The 19554-nt window shown below is 43.9% G+C and overlaps 1 protein-coding gene across 1 annotated transcript; it reads right to left on the bottom strand.

The window, feature by feature from the left end:
- Positions 1-2880: 2880 nt before the first annotated feature.
- On the bottom strand, positions 2881-17947 carry wbp11 (WW domain binding protein 11). Its single transcript, XM_080775283.1, has 12 exons — positions 17776-17947; positions 15922-16008; positions 14803-14834; positions 14604-14697; positions 13869-14065; positions 11634-11767; positions 9417-9577; positions 8546-8767; positions 6871-7008; positions 5438-5728; positions 5112-5297; positions 2881-4393 (listed from the first exon to the last, which is right to left on the bottom strand). Exons 2-12 carry the CDS (start codon positions 15983-15985, stop codon positions 3684-3686), a joined length of 2229 nt encoding a protein of 742 aa, XP_080631409.1. The 5' UTR covers positions 15986-16008; positions 17776-17947; the 3' UTR covers positions 2881-3683.
- Between the last annotated feature and the right edge of the window lie 1607 nt (positions 17948-19554).

The raw sequence follows: 19554 nt of genomic DNA, 5'->3' as shown, positions 1-19554 counted from the left end.
GAAGCTTGTGTATTTTACATTTAATGTGCAGCTTGAATAAAATGCAGTGTATTAGAACTTGTAACCTGGATTTGGTCTTACTTTATTTGTTTGCAATATAGTACCTATACGACCTACGGTAGCTACCTAATCATCCATCTTCAACCCCTTATCCGTAGTCTGGTCGCGGGGCAACAGCTCCACCAGAGTGCTCCAGATTTCCCTCTCCAGAGCAACATCAGTGACTTCCTCCTGGGGGATTCCGAGACGTTCCAAGGCCAGTGAGTCGATGTATTTCCTCCAACTGTGCCTTGGTCTGCCCCGGGGTCTCCTCCCAGTGGGGCGTGCGTCGAGGACCTCCCTAGGTAGGCGAACGAGAGGCATCCTAACCAGATGCCCGAACCACCTCAGCTGACTCCTTCCAGGCGAAGGAGCACGCAATTCTACTCCGAGTCTCTCTCGTGTGACTGAACTTCTCACCCTATCTCGATCTAAGGGAGATGCCAGCCACCCGTCGAAGAAAACTCATTTCGGCTGCTTGTATTCGCGACCTTATTCTTTCGGTCATGACCCACACTTTAGACTTAATATATTAGTGCCCCTCACTTCACACAGGTGTGATTTTTTAATACCATGGGACCCTGGCTGAAATTCACCAGCAAGACCTAAGCCTAAACCCAAAACAAACTATAAGCTGGTCACCAGCTAAAACCAGCATAAACTGGTGACCAGCAAAACCATCAAAATAGCAGCTAAGACCAGCATAAACTGGTGACCAGCATAAGCTGGTGACCAGCAAAACCATCAAAATACCAGCTAAGACCAGCATAAACTGGTGACCAGCTACCAGTTTAAACCAGCATGGACCAGCAAAACCTAGCTGGTCAGTCACCAGCTAAGACCAGCAAGATGGCGTCCAAAACACACTCTAAAGCTGGTCACCAGCAAAAGGTGGTCACCAGCTAAGACCAGCAAGAAAGTTGCTGGTCCAGCTTATGCTGGTCTATGCTGGATTTTTCAGCAGGGGATACAGAGACACACAATTGTCCTTATATATTGTCCTTATAGTATTGTCCTTATAGTAGACGATATTAAGATCACCCCATGTTATTCTCCATAGAGAAATTACTTCCGCGAACCAGGGGAATCGTCGGGATGAGCGAGTTACGTCAGGACGTCGGTGCTCTATATCATTTTGAAATAGATCACTACAATATTATAACCGTCTTGATACAAGTTAGTATGCATTATTAGTATAATGCATAATTATGATTATAACTTTACTATACTTCTACTGCCTACACTTGTGGACATTTATTTTCAATCATCACTATATTTGCCATACAGTTAAATCAGTACTGTATCTCTTCTGATTATTCTTGTATATTTCCTGCTGCTTTCACCGCCAATTTTGAGTTTAAAAATGTTGGTTTTGTATTTTGGTAAAACATAATACACTATTGGCTGAATATAAGTTTTATTTCCAATGGAAATATCCTAAAAAGGGGCACGGTGGGCCGGTGGCACAGTTGGTAGTGCTGTCGCCTCACAGCTAGAAGGTCCTGGTTTCGATTCCTGCTCGGGACGCTGTGGGTGCTGGCGGCGTGTTTCCTCCTCCGTGTCATCAGTGCCCATACCATACCCGAAGGCGGGGTTGGCGAATGGGCCTTTCTGTGTGGAGTTTGCATGTTCTCCCCGTGTCCCCTAGGGTAGGTACCCTCACAAAAAAACATGCAGTAATCCAGGTCACTAAACTGCCTCCCCCTGGCCAGCCAGGGCACCTGATGGAGGGGAACGGAACTGGTTGGAATAACGTGTTCCTTCCACACGCTACGTCCAACCAGGGAAACTCCCGTCAGGTGTAAAGGAGCAACTTGGACACTCAGGCATGAAGGAAGCATGAGTTCAAGTCCGTTGCTCTCCCCTTGTCCCCCATATATGGGGACTAGGTTGGTAGAGGGTGTGTAGAGCCCAGAATCACATTAGATGATTGACACAGGGGTGAAAAATGGGTTACAAAATCATGGGATAAAAATATAAAAAAAGGAAATATCCTAAAAAGCGGCGTCGTATTATTTTCGGGGACTAGATTATTTGTCATTCAAGGTCATCTTTCCACAAATGAGTCTTGAAAAATGGGGGTCGTTTTATAATCTCATATCTTATATTTGGGACAATAGTTACTTAGGCCTTTAGAAGAAAGAAATTAAGCCTGGTGAGGTTAGGCATTTTAGTATTTTGCAACTAAACCTGCAGTACCGACACAATTTCCATTGAGGGAACTTGTTTTTAATTCACTTTGAAATAATTAAGATAAGCCTTTGTTTTTCAAGTATTTATTTAGTTTCAGACCAAACAGCTTCAGACATGTATATTTGTGTAGTCTCCATTTCACATTGACACACATTCCACATCTTTGTTTGAAGTTGAAGCGCTTTCAGATATCAACAATACAAGAAACATTTTGACTGTCATAAAAAAAAACAGAATTGCTGTCTGGTAAAGCCAAAGCAACGTACATGTAGGCCTACAGTTGGTTGGAACAAAAAATAACATTCTACTTTGATGAAGAAACAAACAAATATAAAAACATGGAGGGAGGGGGGCATCGTTATCTCTTATTACAATTCCTGTTTTAGTTTTTTACAGCATTACACATTTTTCACCTTTAGCTGCTTGATGTAAAAGCCTATTCCAATAGCACACATCTCATCAGATTTAACAAATGTTATCCACAGACAAACGGCATCTATCCATCCGACTCAAACTAAACTTTATCTTGCAAACCAACCATGGGGAGAATGTGACCGATTTGAACGCTGATTTACAACACAGAACATGTCGAACTTAGATGACCACGCATGTAAGAAGTGGAGTTAGGACATTTACACCGTTTATGGGGGGGGGGGGGGCTAAATCATGATTCATTAACATAGCCTACTGAAGTCATCCAGTGAGTGATCAGTAGGACACACCAGCATGTTCCTCAGTGACACACACACACACACACACACACACACACACACACACACACACACACACACACACACACACACACACACACACACACACACACACACACACACACACACACACACACACACACACTTCTCTAGCTCCAATTTGTATTTGATAGAAAACAGATCAGATTGGTGAGGACGATACCCATTGAAATGTGGCCTGTTTCAGTGCCTTCAGCAGACACCCCCCCCCCCCCCAGCATTCAGAGCATTTTGAAAATACCTTGACAAATTTGGATGGGTGGTACTTTATAACAAATTATCCTGTGGTGTGACAAACCCCGAGAGTGTATATGTCTGCTTAACCCATTTTGGGCAGGAACCCCTGTTGGTGATTGAAGTATTATGTTATGCTTTAGCTGTTGAAAAATAGCAGATCATAGTGCTACAAACTTTCAGTTTTCAGAGCGAACGTTTTTAACTCAAAGCTTTGCGTCTGGAGGGTCCGTGGAACTACATATTTTCAGATGGGGGTCGGCGGCCAAATACATGTAATTCTAGGGGCCCTTGACATGAAATAGTCTGAGAACCACTGACATAGAAACATGGTTTTTCAGACAACCGTCAGGATTTAGAAGACATTTGTAGAATCTTTCTCAGGTCGAAATGGGCTAACAGGGGTGCTTGATAATAATCCACCTTTTGTGTTACCGCTCCAAACCTACGCTCCTCCTCTCAGCAGTCTCACAGGAGTCCCTCCATCTCCCTCATAAAGGCTTCATACATCTGATCCTTAGTCTTCATGTTGGGCTGAGGCACGGCGCCCATCTGCGTCGGGTTGGCGGCGGCAGCCGCCGCTGCTGCCGCGGCCGCGTGCTGCTTATGCCCCATGCTGTCATGATCCCCCCTGCGTCCTCCCCCTGCTTTATCCCCGGCGGGCCCCGGCCCGCTCTTGTCCCGACGCACCCTCAGCGCCGTGGGCACAAAGCGGGTGACCTCCGCCTTGGGGTTGATGATCTGAGGCTTCGCGGAGATGGTGGCACCCCCCGCCCCGCCGCCGCCGCCCCCCGCCGCCAGACCGGCCAGACTTCCCGCGGCCGCCACCGAGGTGATGTTGGCTCGTTTCTCGATGGTGGCCGCCGCGTGGTGGTGGCCGCCACCGGGGTTCCCGCCGGGATTGGCGCCCGGCGGCGCAGGGTGGGCGCCGGTGCCCGGCGGCGGGGGCATCTGCATGACCCCGGGACGCATGGGCATCTGCATGCCGGCGGGCGGCGGCGGCATGCTGGGCTGCTGCTGCTGGGAGCCCTCCTGGCCGCCGGCGCCCGAGCCCTTCTGCCGCTGCACGATGCTGGGCGGCGCGCTGAGCACGTTGGAGTTGAGGGGCGGGGGGAAGAGGGCGAGGGGTGGGGCCATGGGCCGCGGGGGCCCTCCGGCTCTTGGAGGAGGAGGGAGGCCTGGAAAAGAAAAAACGCAACACAAGACGGGATTTGGCATTGAATGAATGTTCCATCAAGACACTGGAAAACCTTTCCATGGAGTTGAAACCTAATTGGGCTCCATCCCTCGCCACCCTTATCCCTTCATCAAAAAATATTTTTCAGTTCAATTAGCCGATCTACTTTTTTGACTTTAAATAGTCCAAAAATGGCAAACAAGATAATAATGAATTGCATTTAATGAATTGCATTTTTATAGCGCTTTTCCAAGTGCTCAAAGCACTTTACAATGGTTCATTCATTCAAACATTGGGAGGTGAAGCGGCGAACAGTCGACGCCAGCGTCCTCACTTTCCACATTCACACACCAATGATGGCGAGATCACACCGACCGACTCATTGGAGGCAATGTAGGGTTTAGTGTCTTGCCCAAGGACACTTTGACATGTGGACGGGAGGAGGAGCCGGGATTCGAACCGCCGACCCAGGGATCATTGGACGACCTGCTCTACCTCCTGAGCCACAGCCGCCCGAGGATATAGCCCAACGTGCCTTATGTTTGATGTATAGTATAAGGCAACATTTTGTGTAAAATAAGTGTATGTCTTGACTATGGTCCAACATCTGACAAAGGTCATGTTCTCCACCAAATGCAGAACACACACACACACACACACACACACACACACACACACAAAATAAAAGGCACACACACACACACACACGTGTATAATACCTGGTGGTGCCGGCGGCGGTAGCCTGGGAGGGGGTCCGCGTGGTGGGGGGCCGGGCGGGAGGCCAGGAGGGGGACCAGGAGGAGGGCCTGGGGGCCGTCCGGGTGGGGGTCCGGGGGGAAGGAGACGTGGCATGGGACCCCTGAGACCGCCAGGCATGCCAGGAGGTCTCAAGAACGGCGGAGCACCTGAGTATGATATGGGGAAAATATATGATCTTCTTACTTTTTTGAAAAGCCTATGTTTCTTATTGAGTTTTCCTCAGTGATAAATAAAGGTAGTCAAAAGTTTTAGCCGACAAAATCAACACTGATCACCACTGACTCACCAGGTGGGGGTCCGGGAGGCGGGCCCGAAGGTGGACCCGGAGGTCTCATTGGAGGAGCCGGGGGTGGGCCCAGTGGTGGCGGCGGGCCTCCCATTGGTGGACCTTGTAAATGTGGAGGCCCCTGCGGCCCTCCCATTGGCCCGGCGGGAGGCGGGAGCCGCTGATTGGGCATCAGGTGAGACTGGTTGTCCCCGGGAGGTCCTCTGTCCTCGATGTCCGAGTCGTCCGATTCGTCCGTGTACTCTTCCTCCACCTCCTCCTCTTCCTCGTCCTCTTCTGGAATGGACTGACCTGAAAGACAGATTCATACATTGCGTTTAGGGTGCGTTTATGACTGATGTGGTAACCACTCTTCTGTTTTTCTGTGTTAGTCGATATCAGAGAATAATATTTATAATACAAAAAGAAGAAATATCTTAATTTGAAGGACACCAACCGGGAATAGTGTTTATAGATATCTAGCTTTATATCTCGTGTTGCGTTTATAGCAGACTCCTCACTCAAATGTGCACTTGCCGTTTGGGCAACTCGAAAGCAAACTCCACATGCCCCAAAATTAGTTTTCCCTGCCATAGTGTCAACGCGTTACCCCAGTGTCTGGTCGGTGGTTAGACTGGCATATTCGCCGATACCGATATGACCCGATATGACCAAATAAGGGCCGATACCAATACAGTATCGGGATGTCTCTACTTCTGACTAATAAAGTAGTAACTAGTAACGGGAATGAGGTATCTTTATTTGTCGTTTTGTAAAGCGACTTTGAGTGCCCAGAAAAGTGCTATATAAAGTTGATGTATTATTATTACTATCTAATACTATCTACTATCTAGTCCTAGTTTTTCTGTGAAAATACAAATAGTAGGGATGTGGATCTCCATCACTGAGAGCGATTCGATACGCATGTCGATACACTGCCAGGCATACGAAAGAAAAAAAAGCACTTTTGTAGAGGTTTTTAGCAAATGTGGTTACTAATCATCTGATTGCTACCCGATGACAACAAAAGTGAACCACAGTACTAGTGTTGTTTTTGGCAACTCAATTTTAGTTTAGTCAGTCTTTGGAATTAAACTTAATATACTTGAATGAACTTCATTATTTTTTTGATTTTCATATATTTTTTAAATAAATGACAAAAATAACATTGGGCACCCTGGGTCACTATTTTGAAAGTGTTGTGTGGGCACACGAAGCGTTAAACTGGCTGAAAGGAGCTTGTAGATCTGCTATTTTCAGCATGCAACCAAGTGCAAAATGACTTATAGTGGATCTCTTGTCCACTAGTCCCTTCCTATCATTTTAGTTTTTTAAGTCACCATAGCTTAGTTTTCTTTTAGTTTCCATTTAGCTTTCGTCAGTGAAAAAAAGGTAGTCGACGAACATTTTTCGTCTCGGTTTTTAGTCGACCAAAACAACACTGCACAGTATACCTGCCATCCTAAGCATCATGGCCTGTAGAGGCGTGATGGCCTTCGTCTTCTTCACAAGCCTCTTCTTCTTCTTCCGTCCGTCTGGGCCCATCTGGGGTGCCGCTGGCGGGGGCATGTCAGCGAAACGCACGCTGCGGCCTGCAAGGGAAAAATAAACGTTGATCAAATAATGGTTCATTGCGAGAACAGAAACCTCGTTATTTTGTCGACATGATGTCACCAGAACAAATATATATATATATATATATATATACGGATTCATAGCACTTAAACACCAGATGGGAAGTGTGAGATTTGCATGAATAGATAGATATATCCTGTGTGCGCACGCACACTTGTGTGAGTCATGATCAGGATTATATTTTCAATTTGTATCTCTACTTTTGTTTTCTACCCTAGGATAATGGAAGGTTAATATGTAACTGAGGTAGATATAATTATGCTGTTGTTTTGTTTTGTTTTTCTTCCAAGAAAATGGGGAATCAGAAAGTGGATGATGAAATTATTTGTCAATTTTATTTATTGTATTTATATATCATTGTCCTGTTATGTCATTCATGTCGAATGTCATTTTTTCATGTTCTGTGTGGACCCCAGGAAGATTAGTTGCTGCTATGATAGACTTATAATCAAGTTCCTACACTTTAGAAAATGTTAATTGATAGCTACTTCATGACACAAATATTATGACCTTTCGAGTTGAGGACTTGGAATTCACACATCTATGCTGGGACTGTCCTCCTCTATTCACATTTGTGATATACATTACCATTCATGTCTGAACGGAGACAACCAGAAGCCAGTCTCTATAATACACCAAAATTAATTCATTTGTTTAACGTACAGATCTCCAAAGTTTCCATGATGATGTGAGCATTATGTAATAAAAGTAGGGATGCATGAACGATTATGAAACTATGACCGATATCGGATCATTATATCTGTTCATATTTTCCGATACAGATTCGGACAGTTTCCCGATATTATACAGAGGATCACAATGGAAAGCAAGCCTAGGCCCTAGATAGCCTATAGGGGTCAGGCCTGTTAAAAGTATTCAATCAATACATATTTACTCTTTTGTAAGTGTCTGTTTTCGCTACTGAATGAGAGTACACAAATTAAATGTAGAATTTAGCCATTGACGGTCACATTATTATTGCGATACATCAATATCGGTGAAAATAATCTGCATAATCTTTAGACCCATCGATACCGATATGGTATTTTCATGGCCGATTTCGATACGCTACCGATTATATCGTGCATCTCTAACCCATTTAGACCTGAGCTCGATTCTACAAATGTCTTCTAAATCATGACAGATTTCTGAAAAACCTATGTTTTTATATCAGCAGTGCTCAACCTTTTTCATGTCAAGGACCCCCAGAATTATATGTAATTGGCCGTCGACCCCCATCTGAACATAAGTTGTTCCAGAGAACGCCCAGAAGCAAAGATTTGAGTTAAAAAACATTCGCTCTGAAAGAATATACATTCAAAGATTTGTGCCACATTTTCACGACTTTTCAAAAAGTCGCTATGAGCTTGTAGATGTGCTATTTTTCAATAGCTAAAGCACAACATATAATGCTTAAAACACCAAAAGGGGTTCCCGCCGAGAATGGGCAAAAAATAAAAGCAATCTTCAGACGTTTCTCAAGGAGTCTCTCACCTCTGTCGGCTCTCTCTCTCTCCTCCTCTCTTGCCCTCTCGTCGTCGGGCCGCTCCACGATCATCCTCCTGATGTCTCCGTCTCCGGCCACCTCCCTCTCTCCCTCGCTGTCCTCCTCCGAGTCGCTGTCGTCTTCGTCCCCGTCGTCGCCCTCGCTCTCACTGCCGCTGTCCCTCTCCCTGCCCAGGTCCATGGCCGAATCCAAGCCAGGGACGGAGGGCTCTGTCCCAGGCAGCGGAGAGACACAGGGTTTATATAGATCAGAAGCACAATGGGTGAACTAAATTAGCTTTGTATGTGCGTGTTTGAAAATTGCATGTACTGTATGCTTGCACGTACAGTGTTCACCAACTCCAGAGCAGTGGTTTTCAACCCTTTTCATATCAAGGCCCATTGTGCATTGGGTATTTGAGCCACAGACCACCATCTGATGACATTTACTGTAGCCTCTCGGATCTAAAACCAACGAATATTTTGTCGTCGTTGGACAAGATTTTGTCCATAATTCCATTCTGTATTGAGGTTGGTACCATTAGGCGAGATAACAGGCAAACGTTGAATTGTGTAGCCTTCTTGTGAAGCAATGCAGATGTGCAACAATAATTTAACTCTTGAGAGCGTGAAATGAAACGTCCGGGTTTGATTTGATGACGATGTCAAGGGAAGGGTCCATTTGGTTTCATTTTACGCTCTCAAGAGAAGGGTCCATTTGGTTTCATTTTACGCTCTCAAGAGTTAAGATCTCGAAGGGCCCATTTGGTTCATTCAGCTGGGGACCACCCGGAACCCTCTCAAGGACCACTGGTTGCGAACCACTACCCTAGAGAGCAACCAACCAAGTCAAAGTGCTGAGTGATGTTGCTGGCTTTACCCGTGTCGGTGCCGTGAGCGCGTCGAGCTGGGATGCCATAGAGAGCCAAGACCTGTGGTGGAGGGGGGCCTGGTGGGGGCCCGGGGGGCTTCTTTCCTGGAGGCAAGCGAGGGACGCCTGCCACTGCTGCAGACACTGGCCCCGATGACAGGGCTCCCTTACTGAGAGAGGGAGTGCAATAGAATGGATATGAGTGCAATAGAAATGTAGAAAAGGTAAGCCATGCACTTACCCCATATAAGAGCCGAGGATGATTCTACAAATGTCTGTTTTCAAAACCTCAAACCTTTTTTGAGCCCTACAATCATATTATACTAGACCGGTGACCGGCTGTAGAGCACCGAGTCGGTAACGATGGAAGTTGGAGATCCATGCTTCCCCACACGGCTATGCAATAGAGGGTATGCGCATGCATAAAGTGAATGGCAAATCGAGTGGCAAAGTGAGCTTAACATTGTTTAACGTCGCAATGCAATCATTTTGGACTTTTCTGTTTGGATGTATGGGCTGTCGATGCCAGAAAGTCGTTTTTTTGCCACTTAGTAGGCGCTCCCGCATAACGTCCGGGTTTGATGATGATGTCACGCGCATACCCTCTATACCCGTGTCAGAGTACCCGTTCCACACATCTGTCTTTGTCCCTTTTATGTCCATATATGGAGATTTCTGTATCCGTCTCTCTGTGTCCCTTTATTCCTATAATGGAGTTCTGTGTCATGCCCAAATATGGAGTGTTGTGACAGGCCAGCTCCATATATGGAGCCTGGGCAGGGGCCCTGTCCAGAGCCCTTTTGCAGCGGTTCTAGACACTGCACTGTGGCGGTGTGGAACGCGCGTGTCTAATCAGAATTCGTTGGGGCGAACCATTCTCGAGTTATGTGGATTACAGACGTACTTACAGAGACTTGGTGCCGACCCCATCTCAAAATATTTTGTTCCAGGGACGGCCAGAAGCAAATATGCGTTAAAAACGTTTGCTAAATAATATATATTTAAAGATTTCCGCGACATTTTCTAAACGGGTTAAACCCTACTTATTTAATTGACCGCTGTCCCCCAACCCTAACCCTGAGCTTGTAGACCGGGTATTTTCTTTCCCCGAATGTGACATGCCCTTTGAATGGAAGAGTATCATCAGAATCATTCTAAACTCTAAAGAATGTACAGGGAGCTCAAGGTCCATACGCATTTAACACATTCTGTACAAAATACGTCTGGAAACGTCATAAGGATCAGAAACGAGTAGTACATAGGACGTCTGTGGACGTCCTAGCGACGTCCAAACGACGCGGGGCGAGATAATAATAATCAGAATTATTCCTATTTTTTTTTTTGGCATTTCGCTTTTCGCTTGCCGTATGCTAACGCTCTGTGCAAGTATTAGCTTGTCATTGACTCCCATGTTAGCGCGGCGGAAAGAATGACTCGTATCTCCTCATCCAGGGCGCTCTCCGTGGTGATGAATGGATCGATATGCTGGCGCTGCATTTCTGCTCCTCATCCGTCTCTCCCGCAAAATATGAACGCTTTTTGGAGTTTATATAAATATATTAAGATGATCGGGGATTATGAGCTCACTTTGTCAAGTCAACTTTTTTAAGAAGGTATTTCCGGTTCATGGCTTTCAGAGTAAAAGCGATCAGACTACTCTGGCACTATACGGGCCTTTATTTTGATGCACGTTGGCGTACTCAATGTGTTAAAAGAAGAACTACGTAGTCGTAGTCAATAACCAAAACACAGAACTAACTAATGCTGATCAGTAACCCATTTAGGCCTGATAAAATTACAGTTTTCTGAAATACCTACGGTATGTTTCTGTATCAGTGGTGCTCAATATTTCATGTCAAGGTCGCCAAAAATGATATGCAATTGGCCACCGACCCCCATTTGAAAATACGTTGTTCCAGGAACCCCTCAGAAGCAAAGATCTGAGTTAAAAATGTTCTGAAGCTCTGAAGAAAATATATATTCCAAATTTGCGCCACATTTTCACGATTTTTCAAAAATAGCAGACCTGACCTACAAGCTCGTAGTGCGCCACTTGGTGGTGCGCTATGAGCTTGTAGATCTGCTATTTTTCAATAGCTAAATTATAACATAATGTTTAAAACACCAAAAGGGGTTCCCGCTCAAAATGGGTTAAGTACATGATATGGGTACTAATACCTTATTAGGCTAGTTAAATCACAGAAAACAGTGCAAGTTAATGCCCACCCAAATGTAGCGCTTTTCTTCAGTATGGAGGGAGGCTGAGCGCCTGGAAGAGGGATATCTTGGACAAGAATACTGGAGGGGGCATGGGGCATCTCTGGCAATGGGATACTGTCTACCTCCACCGACTCTGCATTCTGAAAAACAAAGAACAAAAACAACATTATGACAACAAGAGAAGACAGAGACAACCAAGCATGTAGAAACACTATTGGACAAAGACGACCAGTGAATCAATCTTGTCACGGCTTCAAAAATGTAATCTGATGCTTTTCTTTGGATGATTTTTGACTACGGTTGCATTCACACCAGAATGCTTTGCTGCGATTAAAACATAATCCTTGGCAGGTTTGGAAGGCTCATTCGAAGTCTGATGCGGATCAAACAATCGCATTCTAGTTCAGACAAAAAAAAGTTGGGGTTTCACTTTGCTTCAAAGCGCACCCGATTTCGATTAACTGCAGGTGTGAATGCAATCGCATCAAATAAAGGAAATGAAACGTGAGGAGTATGAGGACTTTGGAGACGCACCCCAAAGATGTCACGTTACCGCGGATAGACATGGTCGAATGAGGATAATTCAATTCGCACTCCCGTCTCCGCTGAAGCGCGCGCACACACACACACACACACACACACACAAGTCCCCGACGACACATTGCATTACCCTCACTTTACGTCCTATAAGTCCTAACTATTACTATATTTTTTTAACACAAGTAAGACCATTGATAACGGGTCCCTGATGAGTTTGCCTGCTGTGGTTTGACACTGCCAGAGTGAACAAGGCAAATGCAGCAAATGAAATATGCAAGAATGATGCCATTTCACCGCCCGTTCGCATCGAGTGTACCAAAGTAGAGGTGTGACTGTGAATGCGACCCAGCACTACTGCACAAGTAGCACAATTCAATACAGATTGAATGTGTGTTCAATCTGTATTGAGTGTTGCTTCATGCACAGCTTTAGCCATGTTCAGAAAATCTAATTTGCACAATTACATCAAAGCATGTTATTCTGCTTTGGGGTTCCATTGTTTCCACCTTTCTTAATGCGTAATTTCAGGCCCACCAGGTACTGTATAGCGACAATAGTGAAACTTGTTGAGGGGGAAACTAAAAGCTGAAAATGAATGTGTCTGCAATTCTATTTAGTTGTAGTTAATTTGTTTTTATTAAGTTATGGATTATTACAGTTAACACTACACAATTGTTTGAATTTTGCCTTACTTTGATCTTAGTTATAAATGTGCTCACCGCAACGCGACAAGCATCCGGTGCTCTTTCGTGACTGAATTGGGCGAGTCAATAAAACATTTACAACAGCACCCAACTCTAGTTGCAGGGTTATGCCCCAATTATATACGTACGTACAGAGTACGATTTTAATCTACCGGCCAATTAAACATGCCGTTTCTTCGCCGAGTTCCAGATGGAACGTGTCGTAGATTTAGCATTTACGTGTCCTAGAAAAGTAGGACAACAAACATCAAACGTGGACGTGCACAAACAAATGCACAGAAAGAAAGGAAACCATGTGTGGCCACATTTGACTGAGGGACTGTCATAGGATTTTTTTGAATTATCGTTTTTTTCATGTCATATGAAAGCATAGCTTCAAATTGACATATTGGTTATTCAGTTTGACCCACCAGTTTTGGAGATATGGCTGTAATGTCTTGCAGAAAACAGCGAGTTGAGAAAACAGGCTTGAAAGGTTCACTTCTGTCGACTCTATCATTACACCTAGCTTCATGTTTAAGCATTTATTTCATATTGACATGTCTTCTGTGGTCTCTAACATTACACTTAGCAACACGTTTAAGCATTTATTTCATATTTACATGTTGATTTCAGTTCCGACACATATTTCAGACATGCTCTAGTATGTGAAGAGTCTGCCTGTGCTATTAAAACACCTTGAGGGCTTTAAATAGTTTAATCCAGTGTTCCCCCCTGCTTAATACACTAAACCCGCTATTTATTTAATGTCTTTAATTTCGCCGTTTTAAAATAATTAAAAAGATAGAGCTGATTTGTCCCGGACCTGGTGACAAGGCCGTCGCGTTATGATGACGAAACCGGAAATCAAGCCATCCTCTGGATTAAATAGCAGGGAGCGCGGGTTACGCAAAAATACACAGTAGAACTGTTAACTCATTTTGGATTAAGGAGGTTGCGCGATAGCAGGCTCTCAGTCAAATCTGGTCACATGTCTGCCGGGGCCACACAAACACACCTTGACCGAGTCGAAGTAGAGCGACAGCTGGCCTCGTTTGGTCTCATAGTCGAGCTCCAGTTTGCGGAGCTCCTTGTACGTGTCGGGGTTCTCTCTCTCGTAGAGACGCACGATGCGCTCAAAGGTCTCCCGTAGCTTCTTCCTCTTGTCCCTCAACACCTTCTCGTTCAGCAGGGGCTGCTGCACTGGGTTGAACTCTGACACAGGGCAAAAAGAGAGTAGAGAGAATAGAGCAGAAGTTGTTTCACTACTTCTGAAGAATTAATCCAGCGTTTGAGGTGAGAACAGTGATGTTTTTGGCAGCAAATTTAGATTTATAGGTTTAGTCATACAAGTCTCTTGAATAGTTTTAATTTAGTTTTAGTCACCTTGAATGTTTTAGTGTTAGTCGAGTAAATGTCATAAGATTTTAGTCGACTACATCTACAGTTGATTTAGTCGACTAAAATGTATTTTGGCGGGCCTTGATGTTGTCGTAATGACTGATTTTACACTTGCTGAAAATAGCTGTTTTACAAGCTCACAACGTGTCGCAGCGAGACACGTTGTGAGCTTGTAGATCTGCTATTTTCAGCATGCAACCAAGTGTAAAATTACTTGTACTGGATCTCTTGTCCACTAGTCCCCTTCCTAGCATTTTAGTCTAGTTTTTATCTGTTGACGAAATTGTCAATACAGTCATCATAGCTTAGTTTAATCGTGTTGATTTGTGTATATATGCATCCTATTCCTCACCCATCTCATCCAGCTTCTCCATGTCTTTGATGATCTGCCTTGGATCCTTCATTTTCAGCACAGCTGCTCGTACCATCATCCTTTGCTTTTTGTTCTGTGGAGAAAAGACAGGGACAATAGTAAAGCATCATCCTCTCTTGAAGTAAAAACGATGGCAAATTCCCATTCTATTTCATAATTCCCTTTAATGGAGAAATACCTTTTTCAGCTCCCTCTTCCTGGCCTCCTTCCCTGGAGAATACACACAGTGTAAACATTAGCTATGATCATATTATTTAAGCCTGGATTAGGCCATAATCACTAATAACCCTACTTCCATGTTCACAACCAGCTCACTTTGAGGTGCGGTGGCCGTTGACGTTCATTTCTATGGATGCCATGAATCATAACCAATGCACTTCATATTGAACAAATGGCAACATTGATTGATTACTTTACGCAAGTATAAGTTGTTGCCCAACAGTGCTAGTCGGGTCACTCTCAGTAAAAACTTAACAAGTCAAGAATACGTTTACAGTTCCTTCCTAGACCTGAGGCCGCTTCTTTAAAAAAAAAAGGCATCTAAATACTAACAGTTTTCTGGGAGAAAAAAGGTTTCTATGTCAGTGGTGCTCAACCTTTTTCATGTCAAGGACCCCCAGAATTATCTGTATTTGGCCGCCGACCCCCATCAGAAAATATGTTGTTCCAGGAACCTCCCAGAAGCAAAGATTTGAGTTTAAAACGTTCGCTCTGAAAGTATATTCAAAGATTTGCACCACATTTTCACTATTCTTTTTTTCAGATCTACAAGCTCGTAGCTTGGCACTCGGTGCCGCACTATGAGCTTGTAGATCTTCTATTTTTAATAGCTTAAGTTTAGCATAATGCTTAAAACACCAAAAGGGGTTCCCGCCCAGAATGGGCACCTTAGCTTTTAACCACTTTAATTATTATTTTAAACTTCAGCTATTGAAAAATAACAGATATACAAGCTCATAGCTCGAGCTTGTAGATCTGCTTTTTTATCGTGAAAATGTGTGCAATTCTTTGAATATATATTCTTTCACAGCGAACATTTTTAACTCATATCTTTGCTTCTGGGTGATGATCCCTGGAACAACCTATTTTGAGATGGGGGTTTTTATACGTGGTTATATTCATGTAGAAAACAAAAGAATAAATTATTATTATAACTAAAGCTAGCAAAATAAACGAGAATAAAAACCAGTACAGTAGTGCATCCCGTGGATGCAGAGGTCGTTGTTTTATTGCGTCCCTTAACTATAAACTGCGTTTTGGGATGCAAAATGCACCCTATTTTAATCACTGTACTTACTGGCCTGGTCGGTGGGGTTCATGAACTTTCCACTCTTGGTGGAGGAGGTCGAACGTCGCCCCATGGTGACAGTGCAGCTCCTTCACCCTGATGAGAAACAACTGGAATTAGCAGCCATGCCGGTCTGCGAACATTTTATGAACTGCCACCGGCCGGTCCGTGGCAATATCAGAAAGGTTGGGAGCCCCTGCCTTACGGGATTATTATTCAGACACATTTTAAAGAACACAATGTTTACACTTACAGTGCCAACATGCTGACACCAAAATAAATAAATACCACACACTGTACACATAACTGTTACAACGTACAGAGACAGTTTAGTAGATGAATTGTCAGACTAGAGTGGACGGCGAGAGAGAGAGAGAGAGAGAGAGGAAAGAACAAGGAGAGAATAAACAGAAGACAGACATGACTGTTTAACTTAGGCAAGGTGAATGATATTAATACAAAGCAATGAAGTCAAAGCTTAGAAGTAACAACGAGTAGGTATGAGCCAGGCCCATCATTGCCACTATGCGAAAGTTGCATTTTTATCTTCTGTTCTAGGCTTTATGGATACATTTTTAAATTGCGGATGTATGTATGGTTATCAAATATTTAACTAAATCACTATCCAGGGAAAGACCTGTACTTTGTCAAAGAGCATTTTTCTTAAGTCATGATAATTGGGCAGTATTGTAGACAAGTGAAATGCTTTATGGTGTCGAGTTGTGCCTATTCTGCAAACTGTTAATGAATAATTCTATCAATCAATCAAAACAATAGAAAGTGGGTTTCATCAGTTCAAAATAGCTGCATACTCGTGGATCTAATTATGTTCCAGTGTACTGCCCTGTCTCAATAGGAAGTGACAATATTCACGAGCGACACTGTGCACACAGAGCTCGCTGGATGATGTGTTATCCAGAGTAAGGTGATTGATTGATTGATTGAAATATTTATTAACAGTTTGCAGAATTACAGTACATTTCAAGTACAAACTCACCCTAGCACAAGGGATGATATGCATGGTAGCTATGACTATGGAGGAACACAGTAGAGGTTGTGCGACGCCTCCCGAGTCCCTTTAGTACGCCTGACTTGTACATTTATACCAGTGACTGCATGGCAGTCCATTTATGACGTTTGAGTTAATCGTTATCAGTTATGTAAGACAACAATCCATGTGCATTTGTAAGCTTATGGCTATCGCGGGGATGCAAGCTTTTGCAACAAAACAACTGGCCATTTAATAATCACTTAAGCTATAGTTCCAATAATGGTGCCATTTCGCCAGTATAAGATTAACAAAAGTTTAAAAATCTAGGTTAGCTGAGCACTGTTAGCACGTTAGCTAGTGACAGCAATGCAGTCAGACTGTCAGAGCCATAGAGTAAGACAGAGTTACGACAACTCCGTTCACTTCAAGGGGCCAGTCCAATGGCGGCTCTTCTACATACAGACTTCTATTGAGAATAGGGACAACAAATAGGGACAAGTCCGTCCTGGACAGTAGGCAGACATACATTGGACTCAGGCAACAGCCCAGCTTTAAATCCCTTTATTTTAGATGGTTTCGTAGTAATAGTACAACATAAACATTACAGAGACTTTAGTTGTCACTGTACAATACTTTAAAACAGTTTCCATGTTGCACAGATGCCTAAAATTGCTCTTATTTGCGCCGCCATCGTTGAAAACTATGCATTTCCAACTCCAGCTTGTCCATCTCCAGGCTCCATGAACAGCGCTCGGTTTCTGCCCCCTCAATGTCGTAACTCCTCTATTTAAGATGGCTCGGGGCTGCAGCTAAGCTAACTGTTAGCAAGACAGAGACGGACCTGTGTGGGAATCATGGAGTTCACTTCTTACCTATTATCAAGTGGGAAATGTAGAGCACAAGTACGCCCTACGCCCGCACTTCTCCGTGCGAGAGATGTAAAAACAATGCGATACCTTCTGCTATGTGTGAACACAACGCGTCCAAATGTCCATGAGAATGAAAGAACACACTGCAACCTAGCTAGTGGTTCGCCATGTTGTTTGTTTGCGTACGTTAGCCGCGAGCAATACCGGAAGAGACTGAAGACACCCACAATGTTATGGTGCCCCCCAGTGGCCACCTCCGGTATACCCCCAATGTGACGGTCATCAAGATTATTTGAAAGCATCATTGTATAACAATACGAAATATTCTTACAAAGAGGATGCTCAAGGTCAAGGTTCAAGGTTGTACTTTTATAGCTACCGGTAGCTCTGGGGTGCATACTTAGTTTAGACTAGTCATTGGTTAGACATAGGTTATTATAAGGTTAGGTTTAGGTGTGCTGCCCCGTGGGAGGTTAGGTTTAGGGTGAGGGTTTGAGATAGGTTGTACTTGTAGGACTAATGACTGGTCTAACCAATATAGTCTAAACCAAAAACTGTCTAAACTAAGTACCGCACCCGGTAGCTCTAAAAGTATCTATCTATCTATCTATCTATCTATCTATCTATCTATCTATCTATCTATCTATCTATCTATCTATCTATCTATCTATCTATCAAGTCTCTGTACGTCTGTCTGTGTGTAATCCGCATAAATCGACAACCGTTCGCCCCACCGACTTCAAATTTGACACACGCGTTCCACACCACCACAGGGGGTGCAGTGGACGGTGTCAAGTCGGTCGGACCCACGGTTGTCCAAAACCGCCCCAAAAAGGCCTGCATACATGGAGCTGGCCTGTTCTGACATGTATCATTATCCTTTTTTTATATAGCCTATTTTATGGAGGGACAGACAGTATAGGCTGACAGGAAATGGGGAGAGAAATGGGGGGATAGGCTACATGCAGTAAAGGCCTTTGGGATCGGGAGTCAAACCCGCGGCACACTGAGCCATGGCCCAGGCCGACATGTATCATTCTGACGTCTGCATATACTCCATATTTGGGCATGCCTGACAAATAACTCCATATATGAGCATAAAAGGGACACAGACAATATCTGGGTGGGTGGGGCATTCATTTCAAACTTGCATCGTTCCAAGTTTGCCAGTGCGCTGTAGAGGCTCCAACGCATAATATGTGAGTGGGGCATTCATTTCCAACTTGCAACGTTCCAAGTAGGCCAGTGCCCAACGGCCACTGCTGTAGAGGCCTCTACAGTTTATCAAAATATTCTACTGGAAATTTCGTTAACCCAGAAATGGTGGTTAGTATAAACTTTTATGATAGAAATGTTATCTATTAGTGCGGCGGATAACCAAACCAATTGTGCATTGTATGACTAAAGCATGAAACATTCAGAATATCATCTACACACCCCAAGGTTTGATTTCAGAAGTGGAACCACTTTATGACTGACCTCTGGTGACCTTGAGGGGTCATTGACCTAAGAATTGCATTTTTGCATGTTTTGCTGCATTATTTCCACTATAATAAATACATTATTATGTTTGTTAAATGGAAGTTTTGTTCTAATGAATGAGAACTTAAACCCCGTCTACAGAGATGGTGAATCATGTCAACTTTTATGATATAAATGTTATGACGTTGTTATAACATAAAAAACATCTAGGAGAGAGAGTGCAGAGAGAGAGAGAGTTAAGCTCATATGGAAGGTATTGTGCATGTTATGACTAAAGCATGACACTTTCTATATATACCA

Source organism: Protomyctophum bolini (assembly GCF_963924005.1).
Source record: "Protomyctophum bolini genome assembly, chromosome: 11".
NCBI lineage: Eukaryota > Metazoa > Chordata > Actinopteri > Myctophiformes > Myctophidae > Protomyctophum > Protomyctophum bolini.
The sequence above is the reverse complement of the archived record's forward strand: the minus strand, read 5'-3'. Positions and strand labels throughout refer to the sequence as shown.